This window comes from Oncorhynchus tshawytscha, linkage group LG07, assembly GCF_018296145.1.
Source record: "Oncorhynchus tshawytscha isolate Ot180627B linkage group LG07, Otsh_v2.0, whole genome shotgun sequence".
NCBI classification, from domain to species: Eukaryota; Metazoa; Chordata; class Actinopteri; order Salmoniformes; family Salmonidae; genus Oncorhynchus; species Oncorhynchus tshawytscha.
The window spans coordinates 31,272,763-31,291,869 of record NC_056435.1 but is presented as its reverse complement, the minus strand read 5'-3'; the positions used below and the strand labels follow the sequence as shown (position 1 = coordinate 31,291,869).

Sequence of the window (19,107 nt, the reverse complement as noted above, 5' to 3'; positions counted from 1 at the left end):
CAGGAATGTCAGTGTCCTGCCATGGCCAGTGAAGAACCCAGATCTCAATCCCATTGAGCACGTCTGGGACCTGTTGGATTGGAGGGTGAGGGCTAGTGCCATTCCCCCCAGAAATGTCCGGGAACTTGCAGGTGCCTTGGTGGAAGAGCAGGGTAACATCTCACAGTAAGAACTGGCAAATCTGGTACAGTCCATGAGGAGGAGATGCACTGCAGTACTTAATGCAGCTGGTGGCCACACCAAATACTGACTGTTACTTTTGATTTTGACCCCCCCTTTTTTCAGAGACACATTATTCAATTTCTGTTAGTCACATGTCTGTGGAACTTGTTCAGTTTATGTCTCCGTTGTTGAATCTTGCTATGTTCATACAAATATTTACGCATGTTAAGTTTGCTGAAAATAAATACAGTTGACAGAGAAGAGGACGTTTATTTTTTGCTGAGTTTATTTCTCATGGACCTTCATTGCTCCATAATTTCAACCAATAAATAAATCAGGCATGTTTACTCTATTGACCTCAACCAGCCTCACCGCCTCAAACGGGTATTCTACATCTGCATTGCTTGCTGTTTGGGGTTTTAGGCTGGGTTTCTGTATAGCACTTTGTGACATCGGTTGATGTAAAAAGGGCTTTATAAATACATTTGATTGGTACTGTGAGACTAGACCTTAACCAACCTTTCTGATTGTGGTTGTTTGTTTTGAGGGAGAAAGCAGTGACTGAAAAAACTATTAGTTCAAAATGTCTCAGACAATTACAGATATATGCGTTTACAATGCATTCTGTCAAGTGTTGAGCTACCCACTTACTAGTGTAGTAGGACTGTGTTAAATATTAAACACTGGCAGAGGAGCACAGCTGTACCCTACTGCCCTCAATACCTTTCCTGTCATCACACCACTAAAACACATAAACCCCATAGGCCTACTGTACAACTTCCTCAAATACAGTTCTGAAAGCATGAGCACCATTTTTCAGGAGATAGCTGTCCTAAAATATTTGCAGGTGTTTTGCCTTTTTAGATGATAGATATCGCTAATACAATGGGTCTGTCACTTGTCAGGGCAGAGTTGAGTAAGTTGAGCCATTTTTACATTCGGCATCAATCCTTCAAGGAAAAATGTTTGTTCTTTCTAACAAAGATATCTACATATATTTCAGGATGTTGTGTATCCCCAACAAAAAATCTGAATTTATGTGAACATTATAGTTTTCAACACAATCGCTTTTTTGTATATTAATAATTTTAAGCATCTTTTAACACAGGCTTAACACCTAACTTTTAACATATTCCAGGCCCTGTTCTTACCTCATATCTCAGCTATAATGCCTTGCATTACACCTGGAAAGAAAACACTTCAATATGCTGAACTTCCATTGGCTCAACTTACCCCAAGGCAAACATTTAGACTATGTTAGCCCCCACAGCTACAACGATACACTTCCATGCTAGGTTTAGGAACTCATACTGAAGCTTATAGAGACCCCAACTGATGAATAGAAAATATAAATAAATATCTACTTTGGATTAGATACAAGCATCGTTAAACCTCTAACACAATGCATTAATTTGACTTGGTGAAAATACATTTTTGGGACCAAACTTGCTTTCCACTTTTTCCATGTGGTTTCTTCCTTCACAGACTCCACAAAATTACGACCTCTTCCTAAATATTTGATCAAATTACTGGTTTTCTGTATGGGCCCTCAACTTAACCCACTCTCCCCTACTATAGAGCACATCTACTTCTAGTGGCCGGTTTCCCTGTGACCTGATAATCTCACTTCTGTGTCGTAAACTTTCACTGGTCAAATATGCAGAGGATGATAAGGCCTGGATGATAATTGTCTGCATTAATGGAGAAGCTGTATTGCCTTTCTGCTCCAGGCTCTTCACTAACCTTAATGACACTGTCACGGTATGGCTATACCAAACTCAATCTCCTTGTTACCACGTTACCCTTACTCTTCCTGGTCATACCTGAATGACATTTCCGTATTGGATTACAGTTCCTAGCAGCTTTCGGTTCTCAGATTCATTCTGTTTCTTCTCCAGATCAGCAGCATGCTGAAACATAGGGATAAAATATTATGTCAGACAATACAATAGCCACAAACGAAAGAGAAAACTCAACAGACCGATTGTCGGTCTGCACAGTTCGGGGCCGGATGTTCGCTGTTCATTCGCTTGCTGTCTACGCTGTGTGTTTAAATGGGACCACCCACCGTTGGTGATTGCCGTCATTTTCACTTGTTTCTACATGTAGAATCGGTTTGCACTTGGTATGCAAATTACGGACAGTACTCTGTTCAGAGGTGCGAAGTACTCTTGGGCCAGAGACGCTCGACAATCCTACCGGTCTGTCCATGCCTTTAGATTTAGTGCTCCAAAAACACATTAAGAATAAGATGCAGTACTTTATGAAATACCGATCTGGCTTTATGGCGTGTAATAAAAGTGGAGAGTGTCTCACTTGTAATGATTTTCTCGACCTCAACAACTCGGCAACACATGCAGATTAGAAGCAGAAAGCAGAATGGGAAGCAGTTGTGTTAGAGAACAAATGAATAGAAACCAGTGGGATGAGGGTACTCACGTGGAGTTTGTTCAGTAGTACTGTGTCAGTGGTGCTGTTTCCCCCTGGTTTTGCTGCCTTCCAGAACTGTTTCTGTGCAGAGTACCTGTTCATGGGGCACAGCTTGAAAAGGCAGTCTGGAAAGAAGAACAGAGAAGGAGAGTCAGAGAAAAGATGTGCTGATTTATCATCAAATCCATAACATTGAGTGCATGATGAATAAAGTGGTGGGAATATTTACCAAAAGGGCATGGAGGAGTAATTGGTTGTCAGTATAACAACATGAATATCTCTAAATCATTACAACATGATGATGGTGAGTCCTGACAGAAAACCCTAGTTCCTCCTCCAGTCCCCGAGGCTGGCTACCGGCAAGGCACAATGGGGGACCTGATTATCTGTGACAGGTGTACAAAATTGCCGTTCCAGTGAGCGCCAAGCGCCACCACAAAACTTGTCCAACGAACGCCACAGTACAGGGATTAGCTGTCATGGGGATGCATGGTGGGGGAGAGGGAAGAGCGGGATGGATAAGCACAGGAGGAGGTGAAGAGAAGAGAGCCAGGGACAATAGGAGAGAGGGTTAGGTAAATGAGCGAGGGAGAGGAAGTGGGTTTATGGACTGAAGAAGACCATGTTAGGGGAATTAGGATAGGAGGACAGAATTGGGAGGAGTGTAAGCAAATGACACACAGTACGAAGGAAGGGTTGTGTTTTTTTTCTTTTTTTAACAACAGTTGGCAAACTGTGCAGGAAATGGCAGGATACAGTATGACACAACCCACAGTGCAAACATTGAGGAACAGACAGGAATCAACATAAAACAGGCCAATGAAATGCTTAAACAATGCTGCTTTAGATCAAATAAATGGAAGTTTACACAGCAGGCCCACTGTACAAAAATAATAAAACAAATAATATACTACTATATATAATACTTAGTACAGAATTCTCACAGTCACATTAAATACAGCATACTCTGCCAGACTGTGATGATCCAATGATAAAAGGGTCAACAGGTGACATTCTTCAAATACCATCGCCTTCTCCTTTCATCCATGTTATCACAGCTCTCTGAGAAGTGTATGAATACAATCAGAGACAGTCTATCACTGACATGAATGAGTTGTCCTAGCAGCGGGTAATATTTCCTAGAGAAACATACCTAAGTGTCAGACATGTCACCCAAGCAATTACTGTTGCAATGTACCAATCCCACATCAGAGAGGAAGAAGTGAGGTTTAAAACACTGGGTTAAAGCTCCATGGAAACCAGTCCTTTTAAATAGCTTAACAGGGCTATTAATACTCAACAGGGATCTTAGGATTTAGCCAGGTACACTTTCCCTCTGTTCAGTGCTCAGGCACGCGGAGTCTTGCATGGAGTCTCAGTCCTGTTGCTGTGGCTACCTGGAGGAGTGATGAGGCCTGTGAGAGGCTGGAGAGGTGGGGTGAAGACGAGTACACTGCTCCATCGCAAACCAACCTTGCCCCAAGCCCCATGAGGAAACTTAGGCAAATAAGGTTGAAACATGCTGATGCCATTGCACTTGGTCATGTCATCACTTGAGGTCATCGCTTGAATTGCCCTCAATAGACTCTGCTATAATTCAAATGCAAAGCCTGTAAAACACTGCGAGAGAACGCTATCCTCTCACTGTGCAGGGGGAACTGTAGCCATGGGTGATAGGACTTTCAGAACTGCACAAGAGCTCCATTGTTCTACATCCATATCCATTACTCACCAATCTCAGAGTAATTTCTCTGGAATCCCAATAACTCTGGAACTGAAATTTGCAATAGATGCCCACAATACACTAGATCTTGAGTTCCAGAAGGAACTTCTGACATTGCCTTTAACAAAGTAGTTCACTAACAGCACAGTATTCACTTCATGCATTCAATGTAGGCTGAATTTTTGTTCTGGGCCCAGTTTCCCAAAATCATTTTAAGGCTAAATTAATTTTTAGAACCTTCATAGCAGCACCACTAAATCTCCAAACTGTCTTTGAAATGGTTACAAACAAGCAAAGCATAAAAATATTAAAGAAAACAGATGACTGCAAATAAAATCTAAATACAGTATAGGCAACATAGGCCTATATACCTTTTTTAGATCATATTGAAATACATTTCATGTTCAATCAATTGAGTTCTATATTACTTATTGTATGCTACTGTCTGTAATTTTCCCCTCAATATATTTCATAATGTGTAACAACATGTGGGAAATGATGTGCCAAATCTGTGATTTAGTGCATCATTATAGGGTAAGCATTAGAATAAGTAGCAAAGTTTCCAGCTAGCCAAATAGGCAATAATATCTTTCTAAGAGCTGATCCGTCTCCAGTATTGTAGAATAATTCTAATGTTAAGGTAAGATTTGAATGAAGAAAAGCTGATCCAAGATCAGCGCTACATGTCTTTCGATCCTATCAGTATCAACACATGCTCCAACAACTCACTTATTGAAAGTTCTCCCTATGTGATGTGAGTTGTTTGGCCGTTATAAGAACGATGCATCTTTAAAATGAACTGTGACGTCACATCTCTGCGTTGCCTCCGTGCTGCTTGTTGCTACCTGCCAAACTTATTTTTTTAAACTTTTAATAACCGTTTAATTAAAGTTATGCATTTAACCCATTTACCAACATTTAACTTTTTTCCTCGCTGAACTTCATAAAAAAAAAATTCTACTTTTTCCACCCATGACGCTTTATCTAGACATGTTTCTACAGGATCTCCACCAGCCGAAAAGCTAAGTAGTAACATTAACTCTATGCCATATAATTTCAGTCGCTGTACTCATAATCTACAGGAGAGCTATCGCCTCAAGGTGAGGACAGCCAAGTTGCAAGCCCAGCTTCATATGCAAGGGCAATTTAAGTGTAGGAAAGGATGAAACAGCATTTCTCACCAGTAAGGACAGGTAGTAGTATAAATCCCCCCCGACCCGCACAGTCCCCGCAGCTGGACAATTTTTTCAAGGCTTCTGGTAAGAAATGCTGTTGGCATGCTTAACCGGTGTCGCTAATTCAGACAACATAAACTTTTAAACAGGTTCTCCCCATTAAGCAACGAGTCAGAGTCAGATGCCGAGCCTTCTAAGGTCTCTCCTCCACCCGTTACAATGGGGTCTGAGCCACCGAAGCCTCCTACCATTAGCTCTGACAAATTTAAAATCCTCGTCATTGACTACTCCATTACCCGCAATATTAGATTTAAAAATAATAATCCAGCGATCAAACACTGTTTACCAGGGGGCAGGGCTACAGACGTAAAGGCTAATCTGAAGAGGGTGCTGGCTAAGGCTAAAACTGGCGAATGTAGAAAGTATAGGGATATTGATATCCATAGTTACTGTTTATGGGCCTCCTGAGCCGTATACAGCATTCGTCACTGAGTTCCCTGAATTCCTATTGGACCTTGTAGTCATGGCAGAAAATATTCACATTTTTGGTGACTTCAATATCCACATGGAAAAGTCCACAGACCCACTCCGAAAGGCTTTCGGCTCAGTTTATTTTGGTCATCGACTCAGTTGGTTTTGTCCAACATGTCTCCAGACCCACGCATTGCCACAGTCATACCCTAGATCTAATTAAGGTCCTGTGTAACAAGTATTGTGGATCTAAATGTTTTCCTCATAATCCTGGACTATCGGACCACCATCTTATTACATTTCCAATCGCAACATATAATCTGATCAGACCCCAACCAAGGATCATCAAAAGCCGCGCTATAAATTCTCGGACAACCCAAAGATTCCTAGATGTCCTTCTAGACCCCCTCCACCTACCCAAGGACATCAGAGTATAAAAATCAGTTACCACCTAATTGGGGATCTAAATTTAACCTTTCGTAATACCCTAGATGCAGTCTCACCCCTAAAAACAAAAAACATTTGTCACAAGAAATGAGCTCCCTGGTATACAGAAAATACTACGTTTCCAGAAAATTGGAACGGAAAGACAGAACCATAAAATAGCTTGGAAAGCCAGTACCGTACAATATTAAAGAGCCCTCAATGCTGCTCGATCAGCCTATTTTTCCAACCTAATTGAGGAGGAGGAGAATTTATTTTTCGATACTGTCGCAAAACTAAGTAAAAATCGGCATTCCCCAAGAGAGGATGGCTTTCACTTCAGCAGTGATGAATTAAACTCTGACAAATAATTTGTACAACCATTTCGCTACACTCGCATTAACATCTGCTAACCATGTGTATGTGACCAGTACATTTTGATTTACTTTGTACGTTTCGTTGTTCCTCAAGGTTCCGTTTTAGAACCACTATTGTTTTCACTATATATTCTACCTCTTGGTGATGTCATTCGGAAGCACAATGTCAACATTGCCTACCCTGAAAGCATGTGTTTCAGACATAAGGAAGTGGATTGCGACAAATGTTTTGACTTTTAAACTCAAACAAAACAGAGATGCTAGTTCTAGGTCCCAAGAAACAAAGAGATCTGCTGTTGGATCTGACAATTAATCTTGATGGTTGTACAGTCGTCTCAAATAAAACTGTGAAGGACCACTGCATTACTCTGGACCCTGATCTCTCTTTTGACGAACATATCATGAATACTTCAAGGGCAGCTTTTTTCCATCTTCGTAAAGTCATTACTGAAGACTCATCTCTTCAGTAGGTCCAATGATTAAGTGTAGTCTGGCCCAGGGGTGCGAAGGTGAACGACAAGGCACTGGAGCAACAAACCGCCCTTGCAGTCTCTGCCTGGCCGGCTCCCCTCACTCCACTGGGATTATCTGCCTCTGACCATATTACGGGGGCTGAGTCACTGGCTTACTAGTGCTCACTCGTGCTCTTCCATGCCGTCCCTAGGAGGTGTGCGTGAATTGAATAGGTTGAGTCACTGACGTGATCTTCCTGTCCGGTTTTGCGCCCCCTCTGGTTCATGCGGTGTCGGAGATGTTTGTGGGCTATACTCCGCCTTGTCTCAGGGTAGTATGCTCCCCTCTAATTCTGCCTCTCTCCCTGCCCTCCCTCAGGACCTGAGCTCTAGGACCATGCCTCAAGACTAATTGGCCTGATGATTCCTGGCTGTCCACAGTCAACCTGGTCTCCACCCGGCACAGTTAGAAAAGGACTGGCCACCCCTCAGAGCCTGGTTCCTCTCTAGGTTTCTTCCTAAGCTCCTGCCTTTCTAGGGAGTTTTTCCTAGCCACCGTTCTACATCTGCATTGGTTGCTTTTTGGGGTTTTAGGCTGGGTTTCTGTTTAAGCACTTTATGACACCTGCTGATGTAAAAAGGGCTTTATAAATACATTTGATTTAAAACACTCGCCCATAGCTATCGGGAAACCAGGCCCAGAGCTAGTATGGCAGGTAACAAACTGCTGCTTAACAGGCGTTTATTTCGTGTTTTGGAGAAATGACAGCTTCAAAAGTTCTTAAGCACTCCAGGAACAACTGTACTTTGGAAAAAGACTATTTCCCAATTTTATTAAGTGACTGGCTTCAATATAATATTACTGAGCCTGCAAGCGCATTGAAAAAAACTAGCTAGCCAGCTAAAACTGGTACAGCTAGCTAGCTAACTAATGGTATCTGCTGAATCAGACTTTCATCTTTCCACATTTGTTTGGACACCTGTAGGTCATCAGACTTAAAAAACAACATCAGTAGGCCTATACCTAGCGGTCTTTAAGTGTTTTGTATATTTTCGCTAAACTAAAGTTCAGTTATTTCTTTAAATCAAATCAAATCAAATTTTATTTGTCACATACACATGGTTAGCAGATGTTAATGCGAGCGTAGCGAAATGCTTGTGCTTCTAGTTCCGACAATGCGGTAATAACCAATGAGTAATCTAACCTAACAATTCCACAACTACTACCTTATACACACACGTGTAAAATGATAAAGAATATGTACATAAAGATATATGAATGAGTGATGGTACAGAATGGCATAAGCAAGATGCAGTAGATAGTATCGAGTACAGTATATACATATGAGATGAGTAATGTAGGGTATGTAAACATAAAAGTGGCATAGTTTAAAGTGGCAAGTGATACATGTATTACATAAAGATGGCAAGATGCAGTAGATGATATACAGTACAGTATATACATATACAGATGAGATGAGTTATGTAGGGCAAGATGCAGTAGATGACACACAGTACAGTATATACATATGAGATGAGCAATGTAGGGTATGTAAACATTATATTAAGTGGCATTGTTTAAAGTGGCTAGTGATAAATTTTTTACATCAATTTCCATTATTAAAGTGAGCTGGAGTTGAGTCAGTATGTTGGCAGCAGCCACTCAATGTTAGTGGTGGCTGTTTAACAGTCTGATGGCCTTTAGATAGAAGCTGTTTTTCAGTCTCTCGGTCCCAGCTTTAATGCACCTGTACTGACCTCTCCTTCTGGATGATAGCGGTGTGAACAGGCAGTGGCTCGAGTGGTTGTTGTCCTTGATGATCTTTATGGCCTTCCTGTGACATCGGGTGGTGTAGGTGTCCTAGAGGGCAGGTAGTTTGCCCCAGTGATGCGTTGTGAAGACCTCATTACCCTCTGGAGAGCCTTGCGGTTGTGGGCGGAGCAGTTGCCGTACCAGGCGGTGATACAGCCCGACAGGATGCTCTCGATTGTGCATCTGTAAAAGTTTGTGAGTGCTTTTGGTGACAAGCCGAATTTCTTCAGCCTCCTGAGGTTGAAGAGGCGCTGCTGCGCCTTCTTCACAACGCTGTCTGTGTGGGTGGACCAATTCAGTTTGTCCGTGATGTGTATGCCAAGGAACTTAAAACTTACTACCCTCTCCACGACTGTCCCGTCGATGTGGATAGGGGGGTGCTCCCTCTGCTGTTTCCTGAAGTCCACGATCATCTCCTTTGTTTTGTTGACATTGAGTGTGAAATTATTTTCTTGACACCACACTCCGAGGGACCTCACCTCCTCCTTGTAGGCCGTCTCGTCATTGTTGGTAATCAAGCCTACTACTGTAGTGTCATCCGCAAACTTGATGATTGAGTTGGAGTCGTGCATGGCCATGCAGTCGTGGGTGAACAGGGAGGACAGGAGCGGGCTCAGAACGCACCCGTCACTTAATTTAGGTAGAACAAACTGAATGGAACTGTCAAGCAGCCGTGCAGCGAGTGTGTGAGTGACCAGCTGCCTGCAAAGTGGGGTGCCCATTTTCTCAGGCGCATGATGAATTGATTGAAGCAGTGTACTGTTAGGTAGCATGCCTTCATGTGGAGAACCTATAGAATGCGGAATCACATTTTTGTTCATGACATGTCAGATATAGAGCAGGGCTTTGCTTATAAATTCACAAGATAATGCCCCTGATATTTTGCTATTTCAAAAAGAGATATGGTACATTGAGTTAACTTCCATAAACATGGCTATCTCATTCCACTGGCCAATGATGACAGTTTCAAGAAGGATGAGCTCACTCTACAAACACTAGGACTGTCCTTCTCAAATACTCAGCAAAAAACAAAACGTCTCTTTTTCAGGACACTGTCTTTCAAAGAAAATTTGTAAAAATCCAAGTAACTTCACAGATCTTTATTTTAAAGGGTTAAAACACTGTTTCCCATGCTTGTTCAATGAACCATAAACAATTAATGAACATGCACCTGTGGAACGGTCGTTAAGACACTAACAGCTTACAGACAGTAGGCAATTAAGGTCACAGTTATGAAAACTTAGGACACTAAAGAGGCCTCTCTACTGACTCTGAAAAACAACAAAAGAAAGATGCCCAGAGTCCCTGCTCATCTGCGTGAACGTGCCTTAGGCATGCTGCAAGAAGACATGAGGACTGCAGATGTGGCCAGGGCAATAAATTGCAATATCCTTACTGTGAGACGCCTAAGACAGCACTACAGGGAGACAGGATGGACAGCTGATTGTCCTCACAGTGGCAGACCACGTGTGACAACACCTGCACAGGATCGGTACATCTGAACATCACACCGGCGGCACAGGTACAGGATGGGAACAACAACTGCCAAAGTTACACCAGGAACGCACAATCCCTCCATCAGTGCTCAGACTGTCCGCAATAGGCTGAGAGAGGCTGGACTGAGAGCTTGTAGGCCTGTGTAAGACAGGTCCTCACCAGACATCACCGGCAACAATGTCGCCTATGGGCACAAGCCCACCGTCACTGAACCAGACAGGACTCGCAAAGGTGCTCTTCACTGACGAATCGCGGTGGGGTGATGGTGATTTGGTCGGGGGTGATGGTCGGATTTTTGTTTATCGTTGAATGAATGAGCATTACACCGAGGCCTGTACTCTGGAGCGGGATTGATTTGGTGTTGGAGGGTCAGTCATGGTCTGGGGTGGTGTGTCACAGCATCATCGGACTGAGCTTGTTGTCATTGCAGGCAATCTCAAGGCTGTACGTTACAGGGAAGACATCCTCCTCCCTCATGTGGTACCCTTCCTGCAGGCTCATCCTGACATGACCCTCCAGCATGACAATGTCACGAGCAATACTGCTCGTTCTGTGCGTGATTTCCTGCAAGACAGGAATGTCAGTGTTCTGCCATGGCCAGAAAAGAGCCCGGATCTCAATCCCATTGAGCACATCTGGGACCTGTTGGATCGGAAGGTGAGGGCTAGGGCCATTCACCCCAGAAATGTCCGGGAACTTGCAGGTGCCTTGGTGGAAGAGCGGGGTAACATCTCACAGCAAGAACTGGCAAATCTGGTACAGTCCATGAAGAGGAGATGCACTGCAGTACTTAATGCAGCTGGTGGCCACACCAGATACCGACTGTTACTTTTGATATTGACCCTAATATTTATGCATGTTAAGTTTTCTGAAAATAAATGCAGTTGACAGTGAGAGGACGTTTATTTTTTTGCTGAGTATAGTATCACAGTTGAGTATTGATCAATCTCCAACCAAGCACAGAATGCTGCTCCCTGAGTGAGTGTGTTTCTGTATGTCAGAGATGTAAGGTCTGGTTTGGTTCCAGGAAATCAGCATATGGTTTTCCTTCTGTACTGTGGCATGAACACACTTTGCACTTGTCTTGCATCTAATCAAACACCATGATGTATTATTATAATACAAAAGCACAAGACAGGGCTGGAAAAGTCAAGGGGGGTTAACCTGTGCAGGACCTTGTGCTCTATTTCTGACTATGAGAAAAAATATTAACATTTACGACAGATGTTTAGCAGGGAGGGCAGGATCAAGACAACTAAAAAGTTCATAGGTAGCCTAGTCTCTAATTAAGTGCATCTGAGATTTGCTCTCTTTCCTAAAAGCAGAATTCTTCCTTCCTCTTCATTTTTCGCCAGTTAGACAACATTGCCAAATAAGGCAGGGAGGTCAGTGGGAAAAGAAGCTGGAGATAGGAATGGACCCTGCTGCCAATGTCTACCAATACTCAGTATACAGTATAACCGCCCTACAGTATAACCGCCCAATACAACATCAGTCCAGATAACTTTAGTCACTCCCATTGCTGCAACTAAGGTTCATCCATTCAAGCCTAGATGACTAAATAAACGAATGTCCAGTAGTGCTCATGTCTACTATAGCTATTTGGGGAACCGAAAAAACAGTTGTGCAAACCACAACAAAAACAGCTCACCATCTTGACAATGCAAGCCATTTAGCAGAAACACAATTCCGAAATGTGGCTAAAGACGTCATGTAGGACTATTCTCAATCAAAAATGAGAATGATAAGGCCAGAAAATAAACAACAGCGGCACGAAAACATACAGTTGAAGTCGGAAGTTTACATACACTAAGGTTGGAGTCATTAAAACTCGTTTTTCAACCAGTCCACAAATGTGCTGTTAACAAACTATAGTGTGGGCAAGTCGGTTTGGGTATCTACTTTGTGCATGACACAAGTAATTTTCCAAAAATTGTTTACAGACAGATTATTTCACTTATAATTCACTGTATCACAATTCCAGTGGGTCAGAAGCTTACATACACTAAGTTGACTGTGCCTTTAAACAGCTTGGAAAATTCAAAGAAATTATGTCATGGCTTTAGAAGCTTCTGATAGGCTAATTGACATAATTTGAGTCAATTGGAGGTGTTCCTGTGGATGTATTTCAAGGCCTACCTTCAAACTCAGTGCCTCTTTGCTTGACATCATGGGAAAATCAAAAGAAATCAGCCAAGACCTCAGAAAAAAAATTGTAGACCTCCACAAGTCTGGTTCATCCTGGGGAGCAATTTCCAAATGTCTGAAGGTACCACGTTCATCTGTACAAAAAATAGTACGCAAGGATAAACACCATGTGACCATGTAGCCGTCATACCGCTCAGGAAGGAGACTCGTTCTGTCTTCTAGAGATGAACTTACTTTGGTAAGAAAAGTGCAAATCAATCCCAGAATAACAGCAAAGGACATTGTGAAGATGCTGGAGGAAGAGGTACAAAAGTATCTACATCCACAGTAAAACAAGTCCTATATCGACATAACCTGAAAGGCCACTCAGCAAGGAAGAAGCCACTGCTCCAAAACCGCCATAAAAAAGTCAGACTATGGTTTTCAACTGCACATGGGGACAAAGATCGTACTTTTTGGAAAAATGTCCTCTGGTCTGATGAAACCAAAATAGAACTGTTTCGCCACAATGACTATCGTTATGTTTGGAGGAAAAAGGGGGAGGCTTGCAAACCGAAGAACACCATCCCAACCGTGAAGCACAGGGGTGGCAGCATCATGTTGTGGGACTGCTTTGCTGCAGGAAGGACTGGTACACTTCACAAAATTGATGGCTTCATGAGAAAGGAAAATTATGTGGATATATTGAAGCAACATCTCAAAACATCAGTCAGGAAGTTAAAGCTTGGTCGCAAATGGGTCTTCCAAATGGACAATGGTCCCAAGCATACTTCAAAGTTGTGGCAAAATGGCTTAAGGACAACACATTCAAGGTATTGGAGTGGCCACCACAAAGCCGTGACCTCAATCCTATAGAAGATTTGTGGGCCGAACTGAAAAAGCTTGTGCAAGCAAGGTGACCTACAAACCTGACTCAGTTACACCAGCTCTGTCAGGAGGAATGGGCCAAAATTCACCCAATTCATTGTGGGAAGCTTCTGGAAGGCTACCCAAAACGTTTGACCCAAGTTAAACAATTTAAAGGCAATGCTACCAAATACTAATTGAGTGTATGTAAACGTCTGACACTCTGGGATTGTGATTAAAGAAATAAAAGCTGAAATAAATAATTCTCTCTATTATTCTGACATTTCACATTCTTAAAATAAAGTGGTGATCCTAACTGACCTAAGACAGGGAATTTTTACTAGGATTAAATGTCAGGAATTGTGAAAAATTTAGTTTAAATGTATTTGGCTAAGGTATGTAAACTTCTGACTTCAACTGTATAGTAAGACTCTACAAAGACAACTAAAACGTACTCTGCTACTAGCTATTGATTCCTCTTTTATCTCAATACTAAGCAGTGACATATCTGGGTGAGTCCTGTTAGAGGCCTGAAACCTGATGCATGGATGGTTCAATCTCTAGCAGGAGTCTGGACAGCTGCTTCAGAGGCAGGAATTGACACTGTCCATCAAATTATCTTGAGCTCCTGCACTAAAAAAACACAAAAACATCCATACGGCAAAACATACAACTGACATCAAACTAACCAGAGGCAATACATTGACTCTTTACCATCTTCCATTGTGCTACAGCGCAGGTGATCTTCGATATCCGGATGAAGAGTGCAATATAGAGGGTATTCGGAAAGTATTCAGACCTCTTAACTTTCACATTTTGTTAAGTTTTTCCCCTCAATCTACCCGCAGTAGTCCATAATGACGAAGGAAAAAGTGTTTTTTAGCAACATTTTGAAAATAAGAAAATTAAATATCACATTTACATAAGTATTCAGACCCCTTACTCAGTACTTTGTTGAAGTACCTTTGGCATCGATTATAGCCTCCAGTCTTCTTAGGTATGACACTACAAGCTTGGCACACCTGTATTTGGAGAGTTTCTCCCATTCTTCTCTGCAGATCCTCTCAAGCTCTTTCAGGTTCGATGGGGAGTGTCGCTGCATAGTTATTTTCAGGTCTCTCCAGAGATGTTAGATCAGGTTTGAGCTATGGCTGGGTCACTCAAGGACATTCAGAGATTGTTCCTGAAGCAACTCCTGCGTTGTCTTGGCTGTGTGCTTAGGATTGTTGTCCTGTTGGAAGGTGAACCTTTGCCCCAGTCTGAGGTCCTGAGCGCTCTGGAGCAGATTTTCATAAAGGATCCCTCTGTACTTTGCTCCGTTCACCTTTCCCTCGATCCTGACTAGACTCCCAGTCCCTGCCGCTGAAAAACAACACCACAGCATAATGCTGCCACCACCATGCTTCACCGTAGGGATGGTGCCAGGTTTCCTCCAGATGTGACACATGGCATTCAGACCAAAGAGTTACATTTTTGTTTCATCAGACCAGAGAATTTTGTTTCTCATGGTCTGAGAGTCCTTTAGGTGCCTTTTTGCAATCGCCAAGCGGTCTGTCGTGCCTTTTACTGAGGAGTAGTTTCCGTCTGGCCAGTCTACCATAAAGGCCTGATTGGTGGAGCGCTTCAGAGATGGTTGTCCTTCTGGAAGCCTCTCATCTCTACAGAGGAACTTTGGAGCTCTGTCAGAGTGACCATCAGGTTCATGGTCACCTCCCTGTCCAAGGCCCTTCTCCCCCGACTGCTCAGTCTGGCTGAGGGGCCAGCTCTAGGAAGAAGCCACTGTGTTCATGGGGACCAAAGCTCCAGAAATGTTTTAGTAACCTTCCCCAGATCTGTGCATCGACACAATCCTGTCTCGGGGGTCAAACGACAATTCCTCTGACCTCATGGCTTAGTTTTTTCTCTGACATGCACTGTCAACTGTGGGACCTTATAAGGACAGGTGTGTGCCTTTCCAAATCATGTCCAATCAATTCAATTTACAACAGGTGGACTCAAATCAAGTTTTAGAAACATCAAGTATGATCAATAGAAACAGGATGCACCTTAGCTAATTTTTGAGTCTCATAACAAAGGGTCTGAATACTTATGTAGATAAGGTATTTATTTTTATTTTGAATACATTTGCAAAAAAAAATGTATTACGGGGTGTCATTACGGGGTGCTATCTATAGATTTATGAGGTAAACATTTTTTAAATCCATTTTAGAATAAGGTTGTAACGTACCAAATTTTAGAAAAAGTCATGGGGTTTGCATACTTTACAAATGCACTGTACAAGAGTAGCTGTGGTGTGTTTCATTACACACCACCTCTTAATTTTGTCACCATTGAACCTGAAGGTTGACATAAACTGTGACTCGCTTCAGGAAACTAAGCATATGTCGAGCATCACTACTTTACAGGAGAGGCATTTCAACGTAGACACATCGGTACGTGTAGGTAATAATGCCGAGGGAGTCAAAAAGAGAACACACAGAAGAAGGCTTTGTATAAAATACCTGTCTCTGGATTATATCTTCAAACTAAGGGTAACCATGTCATCCATGACAGAAAGGGAGAAGCGTTCATCCCATGTATACGGGTAAGAGAGTCTAGCTTGCTACATTTTCAGATACTATAAGTTTCTAATTTTGTCAGAAAGGCATTTTCATTGTAAGTTAACGCGTACTGTTAGCTAACTAGCTAACGTTAGCTGGCTTGCTCGCTAGCTAACGTTACGTGTATGATCTGTGTAGTAATATTATTTGTATCTCAGAGACATTTGCATTGCTAGTTATAGCCTGATGTTAGCTAGCTAGCTAACATTGAACCTAGCTAGTTGGTTAGCTTTAGCTACCAGCAGATTCATGAAGGATAGGAACATTATGAGTTGGGATTATGAATCATTGTTCAGCTAGCTAGCTCCATGTCCAAACAAAAGACTCCACTATGCAAGTAACCATTTCACTGTACCATTTATACTTTCTGTAATTATCCTGTGCATGTGACAAATAAACTTTGATATAGTGTGTGTTTACCAGAGACGGTAATGTGAAGAGCATTACCGTTGTCGGCTATATATGGTCATTATTTGAATTGACTAGCCAGCTAATTCAACGTTATCTAGCTAGCTAACAAGCTAGAAACGAACCAAAACATTGTTTAAAAGTTGCTTTTAGTTGCCTGGTTTGCTAGATCGACATTTTTAAACGAATGGGTTTCGGACCACCAGGCTGTTGATGTCATGCAGCCTGTCGTTTTTGTGTTTATACATGTTCATAGCGACAATGACAAGTTTGATGTCGGACAACAATAGAATGTTCACTGCGACAACTATCCTCAGACATGTCGATAGACGCAGTATAAACCAGCCTTTAGTCTTGAAATCTTTGTCTGTTTAGTACACTACCGTACTCACTCTATATAGCACATGGCCTCACATGTGAATCCTTAAAGAGATGGGTGGGGCTAAAGCTTAAGAGGCTGTGAACGATGCTGAATGGGTGTAGACAAAGAAGAGCACTCTAGTGTGTGTACCAAAACAATTCAAGGGCCATTTTCTCAAAAGTGGCGATACAAGTTTATCACTTTCAAAGCAGAATTACTTTCCCATTGTTACTCAACACTAGTATATGATATACCCTTTTCTCGCTCTGAATCTCGACATTTATCCAATGTAAAAAACACAATTTCAAATCATTTTGCTACATAAGACCAAACTGAGCTGGTCAGTCACAAATAGAGAGTGATTTGTGTGACAATGACACGGATGTGCTATATAAAGTAAAGCGGGGCTCATAATTTTCAGGAATAAAAAGGTCAATTAAATTTACATGACCTTGATTCGAGTAAATGTAACTCACATTGGCCATCACGTCAATTCACTCAAAAAATAATTTACTAAAGGTCTGCTCTGGAGGCCTGCCAAGGCCTTGTGCTCAATTGAAAAGGGCTCCATTAGAGACCGAGACAGTATGCAACCAGCGCCTCCAGGAGCCCATCAGCAGGAGTCTCACAACCACTCCCAGATGGCCCTCCCTGCTGATGCCAGAATCATTCTGCTGCACTGACCTTGAGATGCAGGGAGGCTTCTACTGTAAACACTCCAGGTGCTTTACTGTCTGACACATCACTGATCAGTCTTAAAGTCCCAATAACATCTAGCCTGTATGGTTTTGAGTTAGTGGGGGGGAAGTAACAGTCCGAGAATAAGTCTGAGAATAAAGCTCAAAACAGAACATTGGTATAATTTCCAACCAATCATACAAATTCATAGCTTCTCCAAAATAACCTAATGTAGTTTTCATCAAAGTGCTATAAATGAGAGTGTAGTCTATTATCTTATTATGTAGGCTGCCAGTATCCTATAAATTATGAAATTCAGCATTTGCATTACGCACAAGCCTATGTGTTCAACATGAGCTAAAAAAGAGCAATTTTGTAGCATAACTTCATCCACCGTTGAAATCTCCATCTGGGAAAGGTCAATATGCCATTTCTATGGCAATAGGATTGACACAGTGCCAGTTCAAACAGCCATGGCAATTTATGATGAACCCCACGAGTCCCAATGTACTTTCACTTCACTAATCACAGTAATTTTTCAGAGTCCTCCGACTATTTGATGTTGTTGAATGACTAAACCTATACATTGGATTTGATATGTTAAAGCAATAATAAGTGAATTCCGGAATGTCCAAGTATTAAATGTGGTAGGGTTTAAAACAGCAGTGCCATCAAAATACACTCGTAGATGTATCAACTTGTTTTATTTCAGGACAGTGTTGTTGTTCATGAATTAAGATGCCTCTGAAGATATGAAGCTCTAGTTCCAGTGAAAGCAAAGTTAACTAAATAACAAACAAACATTTTTTTGCTGCTGCCTCAGCCTATCAAAGTCAAAATCCCAATAACAGCAAGCTGGGAATAAGGGTTTGCATTGGAACCAAGACACCATGGGTTGCTTTTGGCTATCACAAATGGGAAACAAAACCACCAAACAGTTTGCGACTTCACAGACAACATTACTGAGAGCAACACTCAGGCAAAACCAAACCCTGGAAACACATTGGAGTCTAACACCCAGTTGGATGCATCATCCGCACTACTGCATCAATCTATATTAACTGAGCGCTCGCTCACCTGTTGATGGAAATGTGGAAATGAACAGTGAAGTCTATCGGACCTGTCATGAAAGATGTATGAAGATCAATCTGATCTAATGCAAGAACCCCTGGGCTGTGTTCATTAATGTCAAACATTGATCAAAAGCATGACTCATAACTTGTAGTAGAAGAATCACGAATGCCTTGAGAAACTGCCAGAAAATAGTACATTTTACTCACACACAATCCTGTTTCAGACTTCTAGACAGTCTCTGAACACTTAGCTCTGAGAGATGTCCTAGCGTAATCCACACTGCTTACATTTGCAGGAAATGGACTTCATCTGGCTAGTTCTACACGTCAGCCTCAATAACTATAAGAAACATGGCACTCCGCCATCAATCGCTTTACAGAATGTTTTACAGTCCAAAGACATTTGATACATTTGCACAAAGCTTAATTCTTAAATGCTGCCACTGCCAGATAAAATAATATAGATTAAA

The 19,107-nt window shown here is 42.0% G+C and overlaps 1 protein-coding gene across 9 annotated transcripts in view; it reads right to left on the bottom strand.

Annotated features, from left to right (window-relative positions):
• Positions 1–19,107, bottom strand: part of itpr1b (inositol 1,4,5-trisphosphate receptor, type 1b) — a 142,263-nt gene that overhangs the window by 108,634 nt on the left and 14,522 nt on the right. For all 9 annotated transcript variants that reach the window (XM_024426847.2, XM_024426850.2, XM_042324288.1 and 6 more), the window contains exons 4-5: positions 2,602–2,717; positions 1,986–2,072 (exon numbers count right to left, since the gene is read on the bottom strand). In XM_024426847.2, the coding sequence (XP_024282615.1) occupies positions 1,986–2,072; positions 2,602–2,717 (203 nt within the window). The remainder of the gene's footprint in view (positions 1–1,985; positions 2,073–2,601; positions 2,718–19,107) is intronic.